The 23,807-nt window shown below is 40.8% G+C and overlaps 1 protein-coding gene and 1 long non-coding RNA gene across 11 annotated transcripts in view; one reads left to right on the top strand and one right to left on the bottom strand.

Annotated features, from left to right (window-relative positions):
* LOC133259148 (uncharacterized) overlaps positions 1-23,807 on the top strand; it is a 184,644-nt gene that overhangs the window by 39,530 nt on the left and 121,307 nt on the right. The gene's annotated exons all lie outside the window — the stretch shown is intronic.
* The window catches only part of MPP7 (MAGUK p55 scaffold protein 7), a 225,267-nt gene continuing 221,525 nt past the window's right edge, over positions 20,066-23,807 (bottom strand). The window contains exon 17 of the mRNA XM_061436267.1: positions 20,066-23,192. Coding sequence (XP_061292251.1) covers positions 23,013-23,192 — 180 coding nt within the window. The 3' untranslated portion in view covers positions 20,066-23,012. The remainder of the gene's footprint in view (positions 23,193-23,807) is intronic.

Raw genomic sequence — 23,807 nt, 5'->3', positions numbered from 1 at the left:
ACTTTATACTGTTAACTTGATGAAAGTGTAAGTTTGGGTAAAATTGAGAGAACAAGAGTAGAGGGTTTATTTGTTCTATTTTTTGCCTGCCCTGGGTCTTCATTGTGACATGAAGGCTTTCCGGTTTTGGTATGCAAGGGCTTCTCTGTTGTGGTGTACAGGCTTAGTTGCCCTGTGGCATGTGGGATCTTAGTTCCCTGAACAGGGATCAAACCCGCATCCCCTGCATTGGAAAGTGGATTTTTAACCAATGGACCACCAGGAAAGTCCCAAGAGTAGAGGATATTATTTATAGGAGTGTCAAAATTCACTATCTAGACAGACTTTTTTTTATTTGACTTAAGAGCAGAAATCCACACATCAGGAGTATAACAAAAAAAAAAAAAATTCTTTTTCATTGTGCTCCTGGCAACAGCCTGGAATAATTCTGCAAAAACTCCAGCTATGAAGAAAGTCACTCTGACTATGTCACGTCATCTGAGTCCCTGCCACTGTGCTTTGTGCTTGGGCATTTTTCACCCACCTGGTTCTAATTGCCTGAGCAGGGCTTCCATTCTCTGTGGGAGAAGTGAGGCTTCCCTAGCCTCATTTACAGGACACGCCAGATGTATGAATAGATACAGGCTCTGAAGGGTAGAGAATGGATGTAGCAAGCCCTTCCTCTTCTTGGGGAACTATACCCCAACGTCCTATATGCAGATCAGTGGTTCTCTCGGTGTGGTCTCTGGACTGGCAGCATTAGCCTCACTCAGGCATGAGTTAGAAATGCAAATTCCCAGGCTCCACCCCAGACCTCCTCAATCAGACATTCCAGTGCAGGGCCCAGAAATCCACGTTTTAACAGACTCCCTAGGTAATTCTGCTGCTACTACCATGGGGAGCCCCCCTCCTTCCCTAATCTCAGGCACCCCAGATCAGGAGTGGAACACACATCCTGTGTTTGCCTAGTTAAAGTAAATGTCTTGACTTCATCCGAAGCTCCCAGAAGACTCCTGTTCTTCCAACTGCCTTGGACTCAGTTCCTTGTACAGCTGGTTTGTAATCCCAAATGGAGAACCTGTCTGAGAATGAAGCCAGTGAGTGGAAGAAAGCCTCATGAGCTGGGCCAAGCCCTGCGCCTTGGGCAGAGAGAACCAGCTTCTGATAATACTACTGGAGCCCGACATCCAGCACACTCGAGCCAGCTCTGCCGTGGGCTATCCAGATAGAAACGCAGATTACCTTTTTACTTAAGCCAGTTTGGCCTGCATATCTTGACACTTAAGACTGAAGGAATTCTAAAGAATACAACATGCAAACACTATTCTAAGCCAGTCAGTGAAGATAAGTGTTTTTTTAAAAAAACAAAAAACAAAAAAAAAACCCCACTAATCTAATGAGAACTCACTCTTAGCAGAGAACCTTCTCTCCTGATTTATGGATAAACTTAAGGACACTTGGACACTCTTATCAACATGGTCCTTTTCTTCCTCCTTTCTCAGATACGGTGGTAACTCCGGGGGAGGGCTTCCTCACCCCTGTGCCTGTGACCCTCTGCCTTCCTGTGCCTCCCAGGACCTTCCTTCTTAGATCACTCTTCTCCCTGCTGTGTGCCCACCTCTCCGTCTCTGAAGCCTCCTTACCATGAAGTGAAGTGAAGTCTCTCAGTCGTGTCCGACTCTTTGCGGCCCCATGGACTATAGCCTACCAGGTTCCTCTGTCCATGGATTTTCCAGGCAAGAATACTGGAGTGGGTTGCCATTTCCTTCTCCAGGGGATCTTCCCGACCCAGGGATCGAAGCCGGGTCTCCTGCATTGCAGGCAGATGCTTTACCCTCTAAGCCACCAGGGAAGTCCTCCTTACCATAAATATACTCAAAATCCCCATTCTTGGAGTATGGTCCAGCTTAACCACCACTTCTCACTCAAACCTTACAAGTAAAGTAGCATCAGTTTACTATTTTCATTGCCTCACTTCCTAATGTACTTCAGTTTGACTTCTCTCATCACCACTTATTTGAAAATGTTTCCTTTAGGATTACCAGTGGAATCCTAACTAGTGGATTACCAGTGCCCAACCCATGCTGAATCTAGTGGATAATTTCTTAAGTTCTCGCTTGTGTTTGACATCATTGGTCATTGCTTTCTTCTTGATATCTTCTAATTCTTTGACTTCCGTGATACCACACTTTTAATTCTCTCCACAGTTTTGGCTTTTCCATCACTGCCTCCTTTATTATTCCCTCTTCCATGTACCTGGTAAAAGTTGGCATTATCTAGGATTCTGTTTTTAGCACATTATTCCTTCCCTCTTACATGCTCTCCATATGCTCTTATTCCATTCTTCTCTCTTGACTAGCACTGTGTTCCATGGATTCTAGAATCTGGATACCTATCCCAGACTTCCCCCTAAGCTTCCACCTCTGACAGCCCACTTGTCTCGCATTCAACAGGTCCAAAATGGACCCAGTAATACTCCCCCAGCCCCATCGGATCTTCCTTCTGTTACACATTTACTAGTTCAGTTGGCAACACACCACCACCCAGGCACTCAGGTTAGAAACTTGGCCCCTCCCTCTTCTTGACCTCTCACTTCTAATCCAGCACGCATCCTACAGATTTTGCCTACCAAAGACTTCCGGAATGTTTCTTCTCTCCATCTTCACCACTTCTCCATATCCAAACCATAGTTTGGATTATTGTCATTATCCCCATGGATTAGGTCTTTCTTTTTCTGTTCAAATTAAGCATTTTACAAGCCTCCAGAAGGCCTAGTATGGAAATGTACCCAAGCAAAATTCCACTTCCCCGTAGCCTGTGCAGTTTCCTTCATTGCCTCCTCATTGCCAACAGTGTTTCTCAGATTGTCAACCAGATAGTATCCTCATCAGGCTTACCTGAGCTGCTTGTGACAGTGCTGATTCCTGGACCTTACAACAGTCCTGCTAGATCATACCCTCCAGCGGCTGCCTAGAAATTTTGAGTTTTCCCGCATGTACCTCAGTGATACACACATTAAAATGTTGGAACCTTTGGCCAGTGATACACAGGACCGTCCTGATCCTGGCTCTTGCTTCTCCCATCTTCTTTCTCACTGTTCACTGACTTTAGCTCCACATTTTTATGGTCCTAAATGCCCATATTTTACTAAACTGTGTTGCATTCGATGATTTTGTTCATGTCTCTACTGAAATACCCAGATCCTGCCCCTTACTCTACACCCTCCTTGCTTGGTTATCTCGTATTTATTCACTGAGATTTTTAGCTCATGTCTCCTTTCTTGCAGCAAGCCTTAATGTCTTATCCTCCCAATCTGCTTCTCTCCCTCATCTTTTCTACTTCTGTTCAGCAGGCCAGATCTTCTTTTAAGCTTCCATGTGTATATCTCCATTATTGCTCTTATGATGGCTCTCAAAATGCCCAATTTGTGTGCCCCTTTCTCCCTCTACAATGTGAGCACCTTAAAGACAGGGCTGTGTGCCATTCAACTCACTAGTTCTCATGCCAAGCACAGGCTGGTAGACAGCAGGCACTCAAATGTTTCTTCCATAAATAAAGTGTGCATACTTGTTCTTCCTACCCTTGCTAGCTGTTTCTCTGCTACAGAAATGGGAAATTTGTTAATAGTATAAACAGACAGAGGGGCAGATGGTAAGAGAGCAACGAGGAGGTGGAAGGTGGGAGTAATAGTTAAAGTGTTAAGAATAAACCAAAAGGGAAGATGCTTATGGAAAAGGGGGCCATTAAGGCCATTGTAATGGTGGAGAAAGGAGATCATGAGCTTCTGAACACAGAGGTAATTTTCCTCTTTTCCTAGTTTATAAAGTCAGTGAACAGTGAGAAAGAAGTAAGATGGGAGAAGCGGGAGCCAGGATCAGGAGGGTCCTGTGTATCATTGGGCCAAAGGTTTATGTTTTTATTATGAAAAGGTGTTGAATTTTATCAGGTATTTTATTTGCATTTATTGAGATGTCCATGTGATTTTTATCCTTCATTCTATAATATGGTATATCACATTAATTTTCATATGTTAAAATGATATCAATGTATTCCATTGATAAATCCCATGTGATTATGGTGTATGAACCTCTTCATCTGCTGCTGAATTCATTTTGCTAATATTCTGTTGAGGCTTTTTATATCTATATTCATTAGGGATATTGGGTCTGTAATTTTCTTGCAGCATCCTTGTCTGACATTGATATTGGAGTAATTCTGTTCTTATAAAATGAGTTTGGAAGTGTTTCCTCCTCTTCAGTTTTCTGGGAAGAGTTTGAGAAGGATTGGCATTAATTTTGCTCTAAATGTTTGGTGGAATTCACGAAGTGAAACCATCTGGTCTTGGACTTTTCTCTGTTGGAAGGCTTTTGATTATTGATTCAGTCTCCTTGCTAGTTATACATCTGTTCACACTTTCTATTTCTTTGTGATTCTGTCTTGGTAGGTTGCATGTTTCTAGGAATATTTCCATTTCTTATAGGTTATGTAGTTTGTTGGTATATGTAAAGGACATATAAGAAAAATCCATTGTTAATATAATCAATGGTTAAAAAGTGAAAGTTTTCCCATTAAGATCAGAAATAGGATGAGGATGCCCACTCTCACCACTTATATTAAACCTAGCAGTGGAAGCCCTGGTCGGAATATTTAGGCAACAAACAAACAAAAGCAGAAATATAAAGGTGTTAGCCTATTTCAGGCTGCTTTAACAAACTAGCACAGACTGGGGTGGTTTATAAACAGCAGAAATGTTTTGCTCATAGTTCTAGGGCTGTAAGTCCAAGATCAGGGTGACAACATGATCAGGTAAGGGCCCTCTCTGGGGTTGTAGACTTCTTATTGTTTTTCCCACATGATGGAAGAGACTAGGAAACTGTGGGATTTCTTTTTGAAGAGCCCTAATACCACTCATGATTTTCCAACCATACTTAGGACCTAATCACCTCCCAGAGGGCCCACTTTGCGGGTTACGATTTCAACATATGAATTTTGAGGAGACCCAGACATTCATACCATAGCAAAAAGGCATCCAAATTGAAATAAGTAAAACTGGCCCTGTATGTGGTGATATGATCTTATATAGAGAAAACCTAAAGACTCCACACAGAAGAACTGGGAGAGCTAGTAAATGAATTCAGTTAAGTTTCAGGAAATAATATCAATCTACAAAAATCAGTTGAATTTCTGTACACTAATAGCAAACTGAAAAGGAAATTAGGAAAACAATTTCATTTACAGTAACATCAAAAAGAATTAAATAGGAATAAACTCAAGACATTCAAAGACTTGTACACTGTAAACTATAAAGCACTGATGAAAGAATTAATGACACAAACAAATGGAAAGACATCCTGTGTTCATGGACTGAAAGACAATATTGTTAAAATGTTCATACTACACAAAGAAATCTATAGATGAAATGCAATTGCTTAAAATCCCAATAGTATTCTTTTACATAAAAAATTCTAAAATTCATATAGAACTGCAAAAGACCCAAATAGGCAAAATGGTCTTAAAAGAGAAGAACAAAGCTAGAGATATCACAACTCCTGATTTCAAAATGTATTACAGAGTTTTAGTAATTAAAACAGCATAAATACTATATATATAGTGTGTGTGTGTATGTGTGTGTGTGTATGTGTGTGTGTGTATGTGTGTGTGTGTATGTGTGTGTGTGTGTGTGTATATATACACACACATATCAGTGGAACAGAATAGAGGGCCCAGAAATAAACCCACAAACATATCTTGTTAACTGATCTTTAACACATGTGCCAAAAATACACAAAACTTTAGTCGCTAAGTCATGTCCGACTCTTGCAACCCCATGGACTGTAGCCTGCCAGAGTCCTCTGTCCATGGGATTTTCCAGGCAAGAATACTGGTGTGGGTTGCCATTTCCTTCTCCAAAAAATACACAATAGATAAAAAATAATCCTTTCAACAAAAAGTGTTGGAAAACTGGATATCCACATGCAAAATAGTGATATTGAACCTTTATCTGACACCATACATAAAAAATCAACTCAAAATGGATTAAAGATTTAAGTGTAAAACCTGAAATGATAAAACTCCTAAAACAAAACATAGGGGGAAAGCTTCATGACATTGGTCTTCACAGTGATTTCTTAGATGACACCAAAAGCACAGATAAGTGGAACCACATCAAACTACAAAGCAGAGGGTGAAAAGGCCACCAGTGTAATGGGAGAAAATATATGCAAACCATGTATCTGATAAGGGATTAGGTTCCAAGATTTGTAAGGAACTCTTACAATTCAATAAAAAAAAAATCTTGATTTAAAAATGGTCTCAGGACTTTCATAGACATTTCACCAAAGATTTACAAATGACCAACAGTATATGAAAAGATACTCAGTTCAGTTCAGTCAGTTCAGTCGCCCAGTCGTGTCCAACTCTTTGCAACCCCATGAATTGCAGCACGCCAGGCCTCCCTGTCCATCACCAACTCCCGGAGTTCACTCAAACTCATGTCCATCGAGTCGGTGATGCCATCCAGCCATCTCATCCTCTGTCGTCCCCTTCTCCTCCTGCCCCCAATCCTTCCCAGCATCAGAGTCTTTTCCAATGAGTCAACTCTTCACATGACGTGGCCAAACTACTGGAGTTTCAGCTTTAGCATCATTCCTTCCAAAGAACACCCAGGACTGATCTCCTTCAGAATGGACTGGTTGGATCTCCTCGCAAGGGACTCTCAAGAGTCTTCTCCAACACCACAGTTCAAAAGCATCAATTCTTCGGCGCTCAGCTTTCTTCACAGTCCAACTCTCACATCCATACATGACCACTGGAAAAACCATAGCCTTGACTAGACGGACCTTTGTTGGCAAAGTAATGTCTCTGCTTTTCAATATGCTGTCTAACTTTCCTTCCAAGGAGTAAGCGTCTTTTAATTTCATGGCTGCAGTCACCACCTGCAGTAATTTTGGAGCCCAAAAAATAAAGTCAGCCACTGTTTCCACTGTTTCCCCATCTATTTGCCATGAAGTGATGGGACCAGATGCCATGATCTTAGTTTTCTGAATGTTGAGCTTTAAGCCAACTTTTTAACTTTCCTCTTTCACTGTCTTCAAGAGGCTTTTTAGTTCCTCTTCACTTTCTGCCATAAGAGTGGTGTCATCTGCATATCTGAGGTTATATTGATATCTCTCCTGGCAATCTTGATTCCAGCTTGTGCTTCTTCCAGCCCAGCATTTCTCATGATGTACTCTGCATATAAGTTAAATAAGCAGGGTGACAATATACAGCCTTGACGTACTCCTTTTCCTATTTGGAACCAGTCTGTTGTTCCATGTCCAGTTCTAACTGTTGCTTCCTGACCTGCATATAGGTTTCTCAAGAGGCAGGTCAGGTGATCTGGTATTCCCATCTCTTTCAGAATTTTCCACAGTTTATTGTGATCCACACAGTCAAAGGCTTTGGCATAGTCAATAAAGCAGAAATAGATGTTTTTCTGGAACTCCCTTGCTTTTTCGATGATCCAGCAGATGTTGGCAATTTGATCTCTGGTTCCTCTGCCTTTTCTAAAACCAGCTTGAACAGCTGGAAGTTCACGGTTCACATATTGCTGAAGTCTCGCTTGGAGAATTTTGAGCATTACTTTACTATTCAGTGTCACTAATTATCAGGGAAATGCGAATCGAAACAAGAGACCAGAATTGTGGAGAATCAACAGTTGTACTCTGTTGCTGGGAATGCAAATGGTGCAACCACTATGGAAAACAGTATAGAGGTTCCTCAAAAAATTAAATATAGAACTACCATATGACTCAGCAATCCACTTCTAGCTACTTATCCAAAAGAATTGAAATCAGGATCTCAAAGAGATATCTTAATTTCCATGTTCATAGCAGCACTATTCACAATAGCTAAGATGGGAAACAAATGTCCACTGATGGAAGAATGGATTTTTTTAATGTGATATATACATAAAAGGCTTCCCTGGTGGCTCGGATGGTAAAGAATCTGTCTGCAGTGAAGGAGACCTGGGTTCAATCCCTGGGTCGGGAAGATCCCCTGGAGAAGGGAATGGCAACCCACTCCAGTATTCTTGCCTGGAGAAGTCCATGGACAGAAGAGCCAGGTGGGCTACAATCCACGGGGTTGCATAAAACAGCATGTTATTCAGCCTTGAAAAGAAAGAAATCCTGCAATATAAGACAACAAGGGTGAACCTTAAGGAAGCTATGCTAAGTAAAATAAGCTAGTCACAGAAGCACATGTATCACATGATTCCACTTCTTTGAGTTATCTAACATAATCAATCTCCTAGAAGCAAAGAATAGAACAGTGGTTGTCAGGGGTTGGGGAGATGTGGAAATGGGGGATTACTAATCAACAAGTATATTTTAGTTTTACAAGATGAGTATTAATAATTAGAGATCTGTTTATAACATTGTGCCTAGAGATGACAATAGCATATTGTAAACTTTAAAATTTGTTAAGTTCAGTTTAGTCGCTCAGTTGTGTCTGACTCTTTGCTACCCCATGGACTCCAGGGCTCCCAGTCCATCACCAACTCCTGGAACTTGCTCAAACTCACGTCCATCGAGTTGGTGATGCCATCCAACCATCTCATCCTGTGTCATCCCTTTTTCCTCCTGCCTTCAATCATTCCAGCATCAGGGTCTTTTCCAATGAGTCAGTTCTTCGCATCAGATGGTCAAAATATTGAAGTGTCAGCTTCAGCATCAGTTGGTAGGTTTTAAGTGTTCTTACCACAATAAAGTAAGAGAAAAAGAGAATGTAGGATGGAGTTAAGAGATTTCTGATAGGACTCAGTGGCTGAACATCCTAGTTTTCCAATCCTCAGTAACACTACAAACTTAGTAGTTTAAAACAACACTCATTTTGAGCTCACAGTTCTGTAGGTCAGAACAGGCATGGCCGAGTTCTCAGCTCAGAGTCTCACAAGTCTAAAGTCAAGGCTTCAGCAGGACTCACTGCTAATCTCACTTGGAGCTTAGGGTTCCTTTCCAAGCTCAGCGGGTTGCAGGCAGCATTCAATTCTTAGTTTGAAGACCGAGGTCTTAGCTTTCTTGCTGTCAGCCAGGGGCTGCTCTCAGGTCTTAGAGGCTAATCGCATTCACTGCCTTGTGGTCCTCTCCGCTGTCAAAACCATGGACAGGGAATCTCGTCAAATCAAAATCCTTCTCACACTTCAATTCCTTCTTTGTTGTTCAGGAAAAGCCGAGTCACTTTTTAAGGGCATACTTGGTTAGACCAGGGTAAATCCCGCCCCCTTTTTTTTTTTCCAAAGGCAACTGATTTGAAACCTTAATTGCATCTGCCACATGCCTTTCTAGGAGGGCCTAAGTTAGGGCTTGGTTGAACAACTGAAAGTGTAGGTACACCAAAGGGTGGGGTTTCTGGGGGTCAGCTCCACTTTTTGCCTAACACAGTGGAGAGGTGAGGGTAGCCTGGGAGAGTCCTGGCTGGAGACACTGGAGGGAGCCTACCCTAAAAGAAATGTTAAGGTTCTCATGAACTCTCATAATTTTTGCTTATCTGAGTTGTTTTTTTTTTTTTTTAATCTCTCCTATTCTAAATGATTATCTTGTTCAGTAGATAATCCTAGGTTGCAGGTTTTTCCCTTTCAGCATTTTATATCAGGCCACTCCCTTTTGGCCTGCAGTTTCTGCAGAAAAAGCTAATAGTCCTATGGGAATTCCCTTGTAGGTGACTCTTTTTCTCTTGGTGATTTCAGAATCTCTCTGTGACTTATGCCATTTTAATTATGTCTTGGTGTGAATGAATTTGCATTCACCTTGTTTGGGACCCTCTGAGCTTCCTGTACCTGGATATCTGTTTCTTTCTTCAGTGACGTTTTCAACCTAATTTCATCAAAATTTTGACCCCTTTCTCTCCTTCTGGGATCCCTGTAATGTGAATGTTGGCATATGTGAAAGAGTCCCAGAGGTCCTTTAAAGTGTTCTCATTTTTTTTTAATTTGCTTTTCTTTTTGCTGTTCTGATCGGATAGTTTCCATTATTTTGTCTTCCAGATCTGTCACCTTTTTGTTGCTTTCAGTCACTCAGTCGTATCTGACTCTCTGCGACCCCATGGACTACAGCACGCCAGGTTTCCATGTCCTTCATCATCTCCTAGAGCTTGCTCAAACTCATGTCTATTGAGTTGGTGATGCCATCGAACCATCTCGTCCTTTATCGTCCCCTTCTCCTCCTGCCTTCAGTCTTTCCCAGCATCAGGGTCTTTTCACCTCGTCTATCAGGATCTCTATCACCTAGTCTATTATTAATTCCTCCTATTGTATTCTTCCTTTATGACTGGTCCTTTTTTACATTTTCTAGTTCCTTGCTAAAGTTTTCACTGTGTTCATCTATTCTTTTCCTTAATTGAGTTAGTCTTCTTATTGCTGATGCTTTGAACTCTGTATCTTGTAAATTATGTATTTGTTTCATTAGGTCCTCCTTATTGTTTCAATTGAAACAAATCCTTCTGTCTTCTCATTTTGCTTATCTTTCTCTGTCTGTATGAATTGAAGTGAGATAGTTACCTCTTCCCGCCTTGAAGGGATGTGCCCATATGGGAGTGTACCTGTACAGTCTGCAGGTGCCCTGTAGCTTTGGTCAGTGAGCTGGAAGAGGTAAGCACCAGTCACGCTTTCTTCCAGGTGTGCTGGCACCTGTTACCTTGGTAGGAAGTGGGGCTTGACATGGATGGGCCAGAGCCGTACTAGCCAGGCATTCGTGCCAGTGCTTCTCCTCTGGTCAGTGACCAACCTCGCCCACTGCAGGGTTGCTCAGGTCCTAAGTTGCTGGAATGGAAGTCCTGAGGGTCTGGTCAGAGATGACTCTGTTCCATCCACGTGTGTATCCTCCTGCCTCCTAGCATCAGCACCTTTGCCCCAGAGAAGTAGTGCTGGAGCAAGAAGGGGCTGGAGTGAGCACTTGGTGTATGGACAGTGCCAATCCTGGCCCCAGAGTCCTGGGCCTCTCTCTGAACACCAGTAATGGCTGTCCTTGCCCCATTCAGATGCCATTCCAGGCCCAAGCCAACTCCATATGTCCCCTCCCTGAGCACCCGCCTCAGCCATGCCAGCTCTCATGCCTAGTGTGAAGCCATGCCACAGGGCAAATGGGGCCTGAACGGGTGCTTGGCTCAGGCTGGGGCATGCTGCAGGGTAGTTGGGGGAAATTGGCTAGAGTCCTGTGCAAGTTGCACTTTCTCCACTTTGTTTCAGGAGTAGGCAAGTCTGTGCCCTCTCTTCACAGGCACTCTAGGTTTCTCACAGCCCTCCTGTTAGTCCCACTGATTTTCAAGCCAGCTGAGGTGACTCGTCTTTCCAGTGTCAGACCTCAGGGCTGGGGTGCAGAATATGTGGCTCGAAGCCCTCATTTCAGGGAGAATCTCCACCCACATAACCCCCATCTTCTGTGTCCCCTCCCAGGAGCACAAAGTCTCAATCTGATCACTTCCCTTCCCACCTAATTCCATGTGGATTTTTTTACAGCCTTGGTTGTAAGGAGTGTTTCTGCCAGTCTCCAGTTAGTTTTCAGTGAGAATTGCTCCACATGTACATGTACTTCGGGAGTGTTCAGGGAGGGGAGGGGAGTCTGTCCTCCCACTCTGCCATCTTGATCTCCTCCTTTTTGGATTTACCTGCCATGTCTCAAGATTTTTCTAAAATCTTATGCTGTTAAAATTGTATTCTGGGAGAGTCTATGATCTTTTAGTATTTAGGTCTGCAATAATGTCTCGTCTCTTAGTTAATTCCATTACCTAGTTTTGGAAAATATTTTAAACTGTAAAGCTATTTTCTTCTGCAAGAGCCTATTCGTAGCAGCAGTATACTCAAGGATACTACTTGATGCTCAAAATGTGTGTGTGTGTATCCGTGCACGCTCAGTTCTATCTGACTATTTGAGACCCCACGGACCATAGCCCTCTTCTATCCATGGGATTCTTCAGGCAAGAATACTGGAGTGGGTTGCCATTTCCTCCTCCAGGGGATCTTCCTGACCCAGGAGAACCCACGTCTCCCGAGTCTCCTGCACCGCAGGCAGATTCTTTACCACCGAGCCATCAGGGAAGCCAAGTGCTAACAGTAGATACCTTCTACGACTGTAGCCAAATTTCAACGTAACTTGATGCTCAGTTGCATATTAATCATATCAAAACATAATATTTTTAAAACCGCATGAGCTGTATAGCTCAAAGCCTGCACCATAAATGGGATCTATGTGGCCATCTGTCTGAAGCAGCAGTAATCACTCCCTATCATACTCAGTGTTCCTTGTCTATGAGAGATTTTGTCCCAGAAACTTCCCTGGTGGTCTAGTGGTTAAGAATCTGTGCTTCCACTGCAGGGGGCACAGGTTCAATCCCTGGTCAGGGAACTAAAACCCCGCATGGCACATGGTGCAGTAAAATCAAATAATACAATGGAACCCCATTATAATAAAAGGGAGAAAGAAAAGGAAAGCAGTGGAGAATAAAATAGTTCATACTGTGAGATATAAATGCTCAGGCAGCAGTCCTCCGAAGACAGCAGTGATCCATGCATAGGGTAGGTTCGCACACTGTGGCATGGCTGTGTCCAGACACGCCGTGCAGGAGACTCTGACACGACGGGTGCTATTGCCATTAATGACATGATGTTCCAAAATAGTGAAGAAAACTTGGTAGGGTTCTGAAAAAATGAAGCACAGTCTTCCTTTGATTTACATGGTAGCGCATTCCTGGAAAAGTCAGTGTATATTATAACCTAGCCAAAATACCACTCATGTTATTCTTTCCCGAGTTGCTTGAGCCAGTGTTTATTTTTATTTTTTTCCCCTTGAAAAGCTTTTAAGGCAACAAGTTTTCCTGAGCTCAGTTTTTCAGTCCTAGTCCATAGATTCTGATAGTTATGTTGTTATTCTCCGAATAATCTACAGTTTTATTTTTAACTCCTCCATGATCAGGATGTTTTGTTTTGCTGTTGTTTGAGTTTTTCTGAGAGGTCTGTTTTGGTGTCTACTGGTTATTCACTTTAAGTTCTATTGGACTGTAGTCATTAGATGTGACTTGAAGTACTTAAAATATTTTGGAATTTAATGAGGCTTTTCTTGCGGCTTGCTTTAGGATTGGGTTTTGTAAATTCTCAGTGTGGCTCTTGAACCGAAGGTGTAATCTGTTTGCAGGAAAAAGCATTCTTTCCATGGCTATGAGATCAGCTGAGGAGTTGTGATACATGAAGTTTTGCGGGGGGCTGTGCTGGGTCTTCACTGTAGCATGTGGTATCTTAGTTCCCCGACAGGGATCAAACCCACATCTCCTGCATTGGAAGGTGGATTCTTAACCACTAGGCCACCAGGGAAGTATATGGACCTTCTATAACCACTTCTTTTCGAGGTCTAAGAGAAGTATTTTAAAGATGACCAAATAATGTGGTTTTATTGACTGCACTCCTCAAGGTTTTACTCAGTGTCTTTAACACTGTTCCTTTTATGGCTTATACCACGGATTACTAAAGAATGACTTTTTGCCCCAAGCATTTACCTCAATTTTCATATTATTATTGTGTTTTCTGCTTTTGGTTTCCTTCTGCCTTGCATTTGCACATTTTTGCCAATCCTCTTACTTTAAATCTTTCTCTTCTTAAAGAATATGGTTGATGTCCATTTTTGATGTAGTTGAAAAATGGTCTCTTACTACATGAGTTTATGCCATTTAAATCTGTAATAAGAGACCCATTTGGCATCTTTTTGTCTTCTCATTTAATGGAGTCTCTGATTCCTCTTTGCATTTACTTTCAATTCCACAAATAATTGCCTTCAAATACCTAAAATATTTTAACTAATATTTAAGCATGTTTGTTTTTGTCCTTCTTTCTTCCATCCTCAGCTGTTTTGGTATCTTCTAGGTTCCTAAGAGCAATATATTTTCCTCAGTAATTACTTCATACTATATACCTTTCATTAGCATGAACAGTAATTATATTGTTTTGTAGCCATTGTTATTTATACATATTTCTATTTCGGTCCTTTATCTGTTTAAGTAGAGCTGATGATCACAAACAGGTCACCTACTACTAACAAGCAGAGTGCCTGGCACAGGGCAGGGGCCTGACAGATGGAACTTTCAGGTATTACTAGTGCCCAGGTCAAATTTAATCACAGAGATATCACTTTGCCAAAACTGTAGACTCACAACCATGATCAATTTGTAAATCTCAAAACACAAGAACAGCTTTCCCCAAACTTAAATGTTATATTGTGGAGGAAAAAAAAAAGTGGAACCCAAGCAAAATAAAATGTAAATGGAGTCTCTTGCTTTATTTTATGCTACAAGTTACAGAATGTTTTAAGGTTCAATGCTTCATTGCAGGACAAGTGACATTTTTGGTAAGTGATGCAGGCACTGGGAGTGGCCTGGGTGGTCATGGATACTGCTTTCCATTAGGAATGCTTCCAGCAGCAAGCAAACAGCAGCCTAATAGTAACACTTTTAAGAGAACATCTTTTCCAGTTTTGACATAAAGTTGTGTAAGTTTAACATGTACAGTGTGGTTTGATATATGTATATATGGTGAAATGATTACCACAATAAAGTTATTTAACACTTTCACCACCTAATTACCTTGTGTGTGTGTTAATAACATTTAAGATCTACTCTTTTAGCTACTTTCAAGCATGTAATACAGTGTTGTTAACAATAGTCAACATGCCATTACATCCCCAGAACTTACTCATCTCATACCTGGAAGCTTGTGCCTTCTGACCAACATCCCCCCTTTTCCATCCAACCCCTGGTAACTACCATTCTACCTTCTATTTCAGCTCTTGTAGATACCTTATACAAGTGGTTGTTGTTTAGTCGCTCAGTTGGATCCAACTCTTTGCAACCCCATGATCTGCAGTGCACCAGGCTTCCTTGTCCTTCACTATCTCCGTGAGTTTGCTTAAACTCACATCCATTGAGTCAGTGATGCCATCCATCCATCTCATCCTCTGCCACCCCCTTCTCCTACCTTCAGTCTTTCCCAGCATCAGGGTCTTTTCCAGTGAGTCAGCCCTTTGCATCAGGTGGCCAAAGTATTGGAGCTTCAGCTTCAGCATCAGTCCCTCCAATGAATATTCACGGTTGATTTCCTTTAGGATGGACTGGTTTGATCTCCTTTCTGTCCAAAGGACTCTCAAGAGTCTTCTCTAGCACCACATATAGTTATTTGTCTTTCTCTAACTTATTTTACTTAGAATAATGCCTTCAAGAAAGATACAACCATGTTGTCACAAAAGGCAGAATGTATTTTTTTTACCATTGAATAACATTCCTTTTTATGTGTATGTAAATGTGTATGTGTACATCCCCTAGATTCTTCATTTATCTGTTGATGGACATGTTGTTTCCTTGTCTCAGCTGCTGTGAATAATCTTGCAGTGCATGTGGAAAGTGGGGATGCAGAACTCTTTTCAAAATAGTGATTTCATTTCCTTCAAGATATATGCCCAGGAATGGGACTGCTGGCTCATATGGTAGCTCAATTTTCATTTTTTTGAGGAACCCCCAGCTACCGATTTCCATAGTGGCTACACCAATTTACATTCCCACCAACAGAGCATAAAATAACATTGTCTTGATTTGCATTCTGCTAATACTGAGCAGTGTTGAGCATTTTTTCATGTGTCTGTTGGCCATCTGCATGTCTTCTTTGGAGAAATGTCTGTTTAGGTCTTCTGCCAGTTTTTCTGATTGGGTTATTTGTTTTTCTGATATTGAGCTTCATGTTTATCTGATATTGAGCTTAATGAGCTGCTTATATATTTTGAATATTAATCCTTTGTCAGTTTCATTTGCAATTATTTTCTCCCATCCTGAGGGTTGTCTTTTCATTTTAAGTTGCTGAATAACACAAGGAGCTCAACCTGGTCCTCTGTAACAGCCTAGAGGGGTGGGAGGGAGGTTTCAGAGTGAGAAGCCATATGTATACTTGTGGCTGATTCATGGTGTTGCATGGCAGAAACCAACACAACATTATAAAGAAATTATCCTTCAATTAAAAATACATTTTAAAAAAAGAACATTGTTTATTCAGTAATTAGAGGAAAGAGGTCCCAAGGATTTTTTCAACAGCTCAGTGACGTTATGGATTTAGGATCTTTTTTTTTTACTCACTCATCTATAGATTGACCTTTATCATCCATTGATTTAGGGTTAGGATTATGGCTGTCATGTTGTTAAGCACCACAATGTAATAGAAGCATCTCAAACAGGAGGAATGGGGGCAGGAGCATAGAGGATTTTCATCTTATGCAGGTGTTTGTTTAAACTAGGGAAACAACTCAACTCACAGCTCCTCTGACAGACATTACCTGGAATCGAGTGGCTGGACCAACTCAGATCAATCCTGGCGGAGAGGAGATTATCACAACTGATTAGACAAATCATGCTCCATCATTAAAGACTAGGACTCAGCCAAACAGAAAAATTGCGTATTATGCTAACTTTTTTGTACGCTTTTGATAATCGTCATTGTTTAAAGTTCAGTTCAATTGCTCAGTCGCGTCGGACTCTTTGCGACCCAACAAACCACAGCACGCCAAGCTGTTTGAAGATTAGCCAACAATAGAGGCATAGAGAAATCAAGAGCTATCTGACTAAAGCAACAGTGTTGTGAGAAAACTCTTTGTAAATTGCCTGTGCATAAAAAGGATGAATAATCACTCCTAATTACCAAATCTCACCTATTTCCAAAATTGACTCAAGTTATAGCAACACCAGCAAGCACAGTGCAGACATCCTGGTGTTGGAGGAGCCTGACCACAATTGAACCCCGATCCTTACTCATCACGCCTATTACCTTGGGCAGGCACAGAAGCCCGCACTTCTATGTAAGGTACTATACTTCCATATAAGGTACTACTTCCATATAACGCCGTTATGAGGATTAAATGAAACTGTATACAAATCCTACAGATGTCTGATGATTAATATGACTATTTTATCTGGCAGTACGTAGCCCATGTCGGTATATGTGAATAAGAGCTGTTATAAAAGTACAATATTCCTCGCCCTCCAGATATCTAAGTGCAAGTGAGCAAGCATCTGCAAAGGTGTGGCAGCCTAGGAAAGGGCATGAATACAGGTAAGGGACACTTCTTTCAACTGATATCAGTTATATTCCCTATCAGCGGCTAAACATAAAACTTGGCTCACTTTCCTGTTGAGGACCACCAAAAACAAGACTGGGAGCTCACTGTGGCTTGGATCATGAACTCCTTATTGACAAATTCAGACTGAAATTGAAGAAAGTGGAGAAAACCACTAGACCATTCAAAGTGAAAGTGAACTCGCTCAGTTGTGTCCGACTCTTTGTGACCCCGTGGACTGTAGCCCACCAGGCTCCCCTGTCCGTGGGATTCTCCAGGCAAGGATACTGGAGTGGGTTGCCATTTTCTTCTCCAGGGGATCTTCCTGACCCAGGGATTGAACCCGGGTCTCCTGCGTTGCAGGCAGACGCTTTATCCTCTGAGCCACCAGGGAAGCCACTAGACCATTCAGGTATGACCTAAATCAAATCCCTTATGCCTATACAGTGGAAGTGAGAAATAGATTTAAGGGACTAGATCTGATAGACAGAGTGCCTGATGAACTATGGATGGAGGTTCATGACACTGTACAAGAGACAGGAATCAAGACCATCCCCAAGGAAAAGAAATGCAGTAAAGCAAAATGGCTGTCTGAGAGGCCTTACAAATAGCTGTGAAAAGATGGGAAGCTAAAAGCAAAGGAAAAAAGGAAATATATTCCCATTTGAATGCAGAGTTCCAAAGAATAGCAAGGAGAGAGAAGACAGCCTTTCTCAGTGATCAATGCAAAGAAATAAAGGAAAACAATATGATGGGAAAGACTAGAGATCTCTTAAAGAAAATTAGAGATACCAAGGGAACATTTCATGCAAAGATGGGCTTGATAAAGGACAGAAATGATAGGGACCTAACAGAAGCAGAAGATATTAAGAAGAGGTGGCAAGAATACACAGAAGAACTGTACAAAAAAGATCTTCACGACCCAGATAATCACGATGGTGTGATCACTGACCTAGAGCCAGACATCCTGGAATGTGAAGTCAAGTGGGCCTTAGGAAGGATCACTACAAACAAAGCTAGTGGAGGTGATGGAATTCCAGTTGAGCTATTTCAAATCCTGGAAGATGATGCTCTGAAAGTGCTGCACTCAATATGCCAGCAAATATGGAAAACTCAGCAGTGGCCACAGGCCTGGAAGAGGTCAGTTTTCATTCCAATCCCAAAGAAAGGCAATGCCAAAGAATGCTCAAACTACCACATAATTGCACTCATCTCACACGCTAGTAAAGTAATGCTCAAAATTCTCCAAGCCAGGCTTCAGCAATATGTGAACCGTGAACTTGCAGATGCTCAAGCTGGTTTTAGAAAAGGCAGAGGAACCAGAAATCAAATTGCCAACACCCACTGGATCATGGAAAAAGGAAGAGTTCCAGAAAAACATCTATTTCTGCTTTATTGACTATGCCAAAGCCTTTGACTGTGTGGATCACAATAAACTGTGGAAAATTCTGAAAGAGATGGGAATACCAGACCACCTGACCTGCCTCTTGAGAAACTTATATGCAGGTCAGGAAGCAACAGTTAGAACTGGACATGAAACAACAGACTGGTTCCAAATAGGAAAAGGAGTTCGTCAAGGTTGTATATTGTCACCCTACTAATTTAACTTATATGCAGAGTACATCATGAGAAACGCTGGGCTGGAAGAAGCACAAGCTGGAATCAAGATTGCTGGGAGAAATATCAATAACCTCAGATATGCAGATGACACCACCCTTACCGCAGAAAGTGAAGAAGAACTAAAAAGCCTCTTGGTGAAAGTGAAAGAGGAGAGTGAAAAAGTTGGCTTAAAGCTCAACATCCAGAAAACTAAGATCATGGCATCTGGTCCCATCACTTCATGGCAGATAGATGGGGAAACAGTTGAAACAGTGGCTGACTTTAATTTTTTGGGCTCCAAAATCACTGCAGGTGGTGATTGCAGCAATGAAATTAAAAGATGCTTGCTCCTTGGAAGGAAAGGTATGACCAACCTAGACAGCATATTAAAAAGCAGAGACATCACTTTGTCAACAAAGGTCTGTCTAGTCAGGGCTGTGATTTTTCCAGTGGTCATGTATGGATGTGAGAGTTGGACTATAAAGAAAGCTGAGCATTGAATAATTGATGCTTTTGAACTGTGGTGTTGGAGAAGACTCTTGCGAGTCCGTTGGCCTGCCAGGAGATCCAACCAGTCCATCCTAAAGGAGATCAGTCCTGAGTGTTCTTTGGAAGGACTGATGTTGAAGCTGAAACTCCAATCCTTTGGCCACCTGATGCGAAGAGCTGACTCATTGGAAAAGACCCTGATGCTGGGAAAGATTGAGGGCAGGAGGAGAAGGGGACGACAGAGGATGAGATGGTTGGAAGGCATCATCGACTCGATGGACATGGGTTTGGGTGGACTCCTGGAATTGTGATGGACAGGGAGGCCTGGCGTGCTGCGATTCATGGGGTTGCAAAGAGTCGGACATGACTGAACGACTGAACTGAACTGAATTAATTTTGGGTGTACCATTTGAAAGTAATGGAATTTTAAAACAACAACAAGAAAACTGGTAATGGAAATTATTTAGGAAGCTCCCTATGAATTTACTAATATGAGGAACTGTCAGGTAATTAAGAATATTTACGCAATTACTTTTAGGTTGTGTGATATGAGGCTAATCACTGTGTAAACGAGCTCATGATCAGTTAAGTACTCATTGCCCAGGCTTGTCTAGCACATGGCATAGATCTTTTGTTCATCTTTGATTGGCTGGACTGGGTAAGATTGAGGCTAGTGGATTTCATCTCTCCAACAACTTTGATGAAACCAATTAATGTCTGGAACAAATATGAAATTTTGTTTTAGACAGAGGCAGTTCAAATCACATGGTGTCAGTAAAAGAACAACTTGTTCTACCATCAGAAACGGTGAAGTAGATACCAAGTGCAAGAGCAATCTTCAAGAAACTATACATATAATTTGAAGATATTTTATTACACTCAAAGGTTTTCCATTCCTTTTATTTATAAACTCTTACTAGTCAAAAAGAAAATAAATAATAAAAATCTGTCTCTTCAGGAAACTTTTAACAACATAGTTTTGCTTTATATGCTTGTCAATTTTAAATTATTACAATTTAGATACATTCAGTCATTACATGATACCATGATACCAGGAAGGTCAGCCTTAAAGATATCAATAATGTCTATACTGGAAAGTAAAATAATGGTAAAAAATGGTAATTCAATTTCACCTTAAAAAAAAAGGCAAACAGATTCCAGTTTGTTATTGATGGGAATACAGACTTATCTTCTTAATCTTGGATATTAAATATTTGGACTTAAAAAAATAAATATTCCTGTGTTCTCAAATAGTGGCTGACATTGTCTTGGGAGCAGGCTGCCTAAAGAACCAGTCTCTCCTCCCTCAAGAGGGAGCCAGGGGTGCACCAAGTACAGGATCAAGGGCCCTTTGCAACATTTATCCCCAAGCCCATGGAGCTACTACTAAGTCGCTTCAGTCGTGTCCGACTCTGTGCAACCCCATAGATGGCAGCCCTCCAGGCTCCCCCGTCCCTGGGATTCTCCAGGCAAGAACACTGGAGTGGGTTGCCATTTCCTTCTCCAATGCATAAAAATGAAAAGTGAAAGTGAAGTCACTCAGTCGTGTCCGACTCTTAGCAACCCCATGGACTGCAGCCTACCAGGCTCCTCCATCCATGGGATTTTCCAGGCAAGAGTACTGGAGTGGGGTGCCACTGCCTTCTCCTAGCCTTACTAAATTAAAGAGAATGGACTCTCTTTCTAAGCATCAAGGTGGCTATGTAGACGTCACCAAGACCACATATGTGTACTACTGATGAAAGATTTTTCAAATTGCTGAATTGCCCCTTTTCCATTATTTTAAAAAATACTTTTCAGCTCTAGTGTAAAAAGGGAGAGAAATTGGAAAATATATTTTTATAACACCTCCATCACCACCCCCACCACCAAAAGGGACTCCATTTTTATCACACGCTGTCTACCTCCACAGTAAAGAATTGAGGCAAAAAATAAAAACAAACCATGTGCTATTTCTGAACAAAGAATTCGGACTACCTAAATTATAATTCATTTCCTAGAAAGTCAATGTATTGGAAATTTCGATCAGTGTTGAAAAAGAATATTACCCAAACCATCCAAGGAAGACTTGTACTTTCTTAGACCAGCCACGCAACCATGAAGTATGGCTTCAGTATTAGACCTGGCAACCCCAAACCTCTTTTTAAACTGAATTGGTTGCTGTTTACTTAATTAACTTAGAATTTGCTGTTTGGATTAGGCTGTCAGGTAACATTGGTTATCTAACTATTTAGCTGCGAGTGTGTATCAGGTATGAAATCTCACATGTATGAAGGAAACCCAGTAAGTCATGCTATCAAATGTGCACAGAGCACACATGTGGATCTGAGAACAAACAAAGGTCAAAATATTTACATGGAATGTTGACCCAGATTTAAAAAACTATTTTAAATTAACAACATCTTTACATACAATTTGTTTTATGAATAGCCTCATTTGATAATTAAAAAAATATGCCTTTCAAATATTTCATAAATATATAAAATTTCACTACACTATTTTTCTTTAAACAGGACATCTAAACTCTCTTTAGAAATCAACAAAAATATTTTTTTTTTCTGTTTCAAAGTCACAGATACGATGATTCTCTGATTGGCAGTGTCTTACTGCATGCAAGAATGGGATGCATATTCTCTAATATAACTATGCACATTTCTAGTATTTTGAGCTGTATAATTTACTCGCTGAAGGTCAGTAGTATCAAAGAAAAATGAGAGATCCCATCTAGCTATTTACAATATGAGAGTCTTTCTTAAACTTCTTTAAAAACAGCAAGATTAGGATGGTTATCTGGCCAATGTAAAGAAATATTTTGATGACAAAGAAATAAGTTAACATTACATGAACAGTTTTCTAAAGTACAATTTGTAGTGAAATTTAAATATGGTGATCAACTGTACATATTTGGGAAAATGATCACATTTTCTTTAACTGTATCAGTAACATGTAAAACCTACATTTAGAATAGGATTCATTCTTAGAATCTACTGGGAAAATGCAAAGTCAGATAACTGGCTCCAGAATTTCTGGTGAGTCCAGAAAGAAATGTCTGAGAATTTATAAATAAAACTGTCCTTTGTAATCAGTCCTTTTGGGTATGTAATCACCGTTCTAACAAGGAAAGGTTTTTAGTTTCGTTTGTAATAATTTTCAAAGCCTACCCTCCCTTATTAAACATTTATTGAGTCACTAGTGTATGTACTCACAAAGCCTTCTCAAACTATAACATGAAGGCCACTCGCTAGGACAGATTTTCAGTAATTCCTTTAAAGAGAGATTCTTGAGTGCACACACTGTGACTATACTGTCTATGTAAGAGAAAATGTTGCACTTTTAGGATAGTAAGAGGACCGCCTTACTGCCAGTCCAGGTGCATCTATGATGATCCACCCAAAGTACACCTAAGCTGTCCTGTCTGGAGCTGCTCAAGGCTGTAAACTTATCATCTTCAATGGCTAACATGCAAATAGCAAAGGCAGTGACCGCGTCTGAGACCAGCAGAAGCACTGGACGCCCATGTATATACTCTAGCTAAGACTTTCTATAAAAAGTTCAACCCTCCTCTTGGAGGTAGAGCTTTGTATTCAAGACAGCCAGACGGTTCAAAGCTCTGCTCAGAATACAGTAATGTGCACATTTAAATTCTGGATCTTATACTCAAACACTGTGTTTGAAATAAGACTATAAAAAGATAAAAAACCAACATTCAGTTTTAACCAAGATTGCACATCTCTAACAGTGATATAGATTAAAAAAACCCTACCACCAAAATGGTAACTGATTTAATCATGCACTCTACAAAAAAAAGATAATTATGAAAACTTCCCTTAGTTATGAATGTAACCAGCTCACTGGAACCCAATGAGTATCTGTCTCCAATTTGTCAAAAGTTGTTTTCAGCTCATTGAAGGCCACAGCAAGATCATCATTTACTATAGTTTTGTCAAAAAGATGACCATACTGACTCTCCATTATCTGGGCAGATTTAATCATTTCTTGAAAGTCGTCTTCCTACAAAAGTATTAAATAGAATTGGTTAACCAGGCAGTTTCATCACATCAGTGCAGTTATTCCACAACTGGTTTATCTAATGCTGTTCTGTGTTCACTATTTCACCTCAGCCATGAAAGAAAATTACCCTCTTTAACTGTAAATTCTTCAGAAGCCGTAATTTCTAATATTCTCTATTTGCTTGTAACTAAAACTGCTCTGACAAGAGTCAAAACTCCCACCTTTCAGGATAATTAGTCACTTATCATTACAGGGATGTTTCAGTATTAAAGTAGAAGTGTTTATCCTGATGCTTTGCCTGCATCGTCCACATTTATTCATAGCAAGGAATGTATAAGAAAAACTACTTTTTCAGAGGTGGATACATTTATGAAAGGACATGTATACCATCTCCTTCTTTGTTTCAGTACAAGTGGGTAAGGGGCCCTCCATACATTTTTGAAACCAGGAAGAATTTTAGTTGGTTACATAGCAAGACCATATACATAAATGTGAGTTAAATCTTTGGACTATGTTATCGTTTATTATCCTCACTGAGAAACCTTTACATTGTACAAGACTGTAATAAATAATACAGTAATTCTTTATACTGTGACATCCTGAATCATTTCAGAG

The sequence above is a fragment of the Bos javanicus genome, chromosome 13 (assembly GCF_032452875.1).
Source record: "Bos javanicus breed banteng chromosome 13, ARS-OSU_banteng_1.0, whole genome shotgun sequence".
Lineage (NCBI taxonomy): Eukaryota > Metazoa > Chordata > Mammalia > Artiodactyla > Bovidae > Bos > Bos javanicus.
This window is presented reverse-complemented; position numbering and strand designations above follow the sequence as displayed.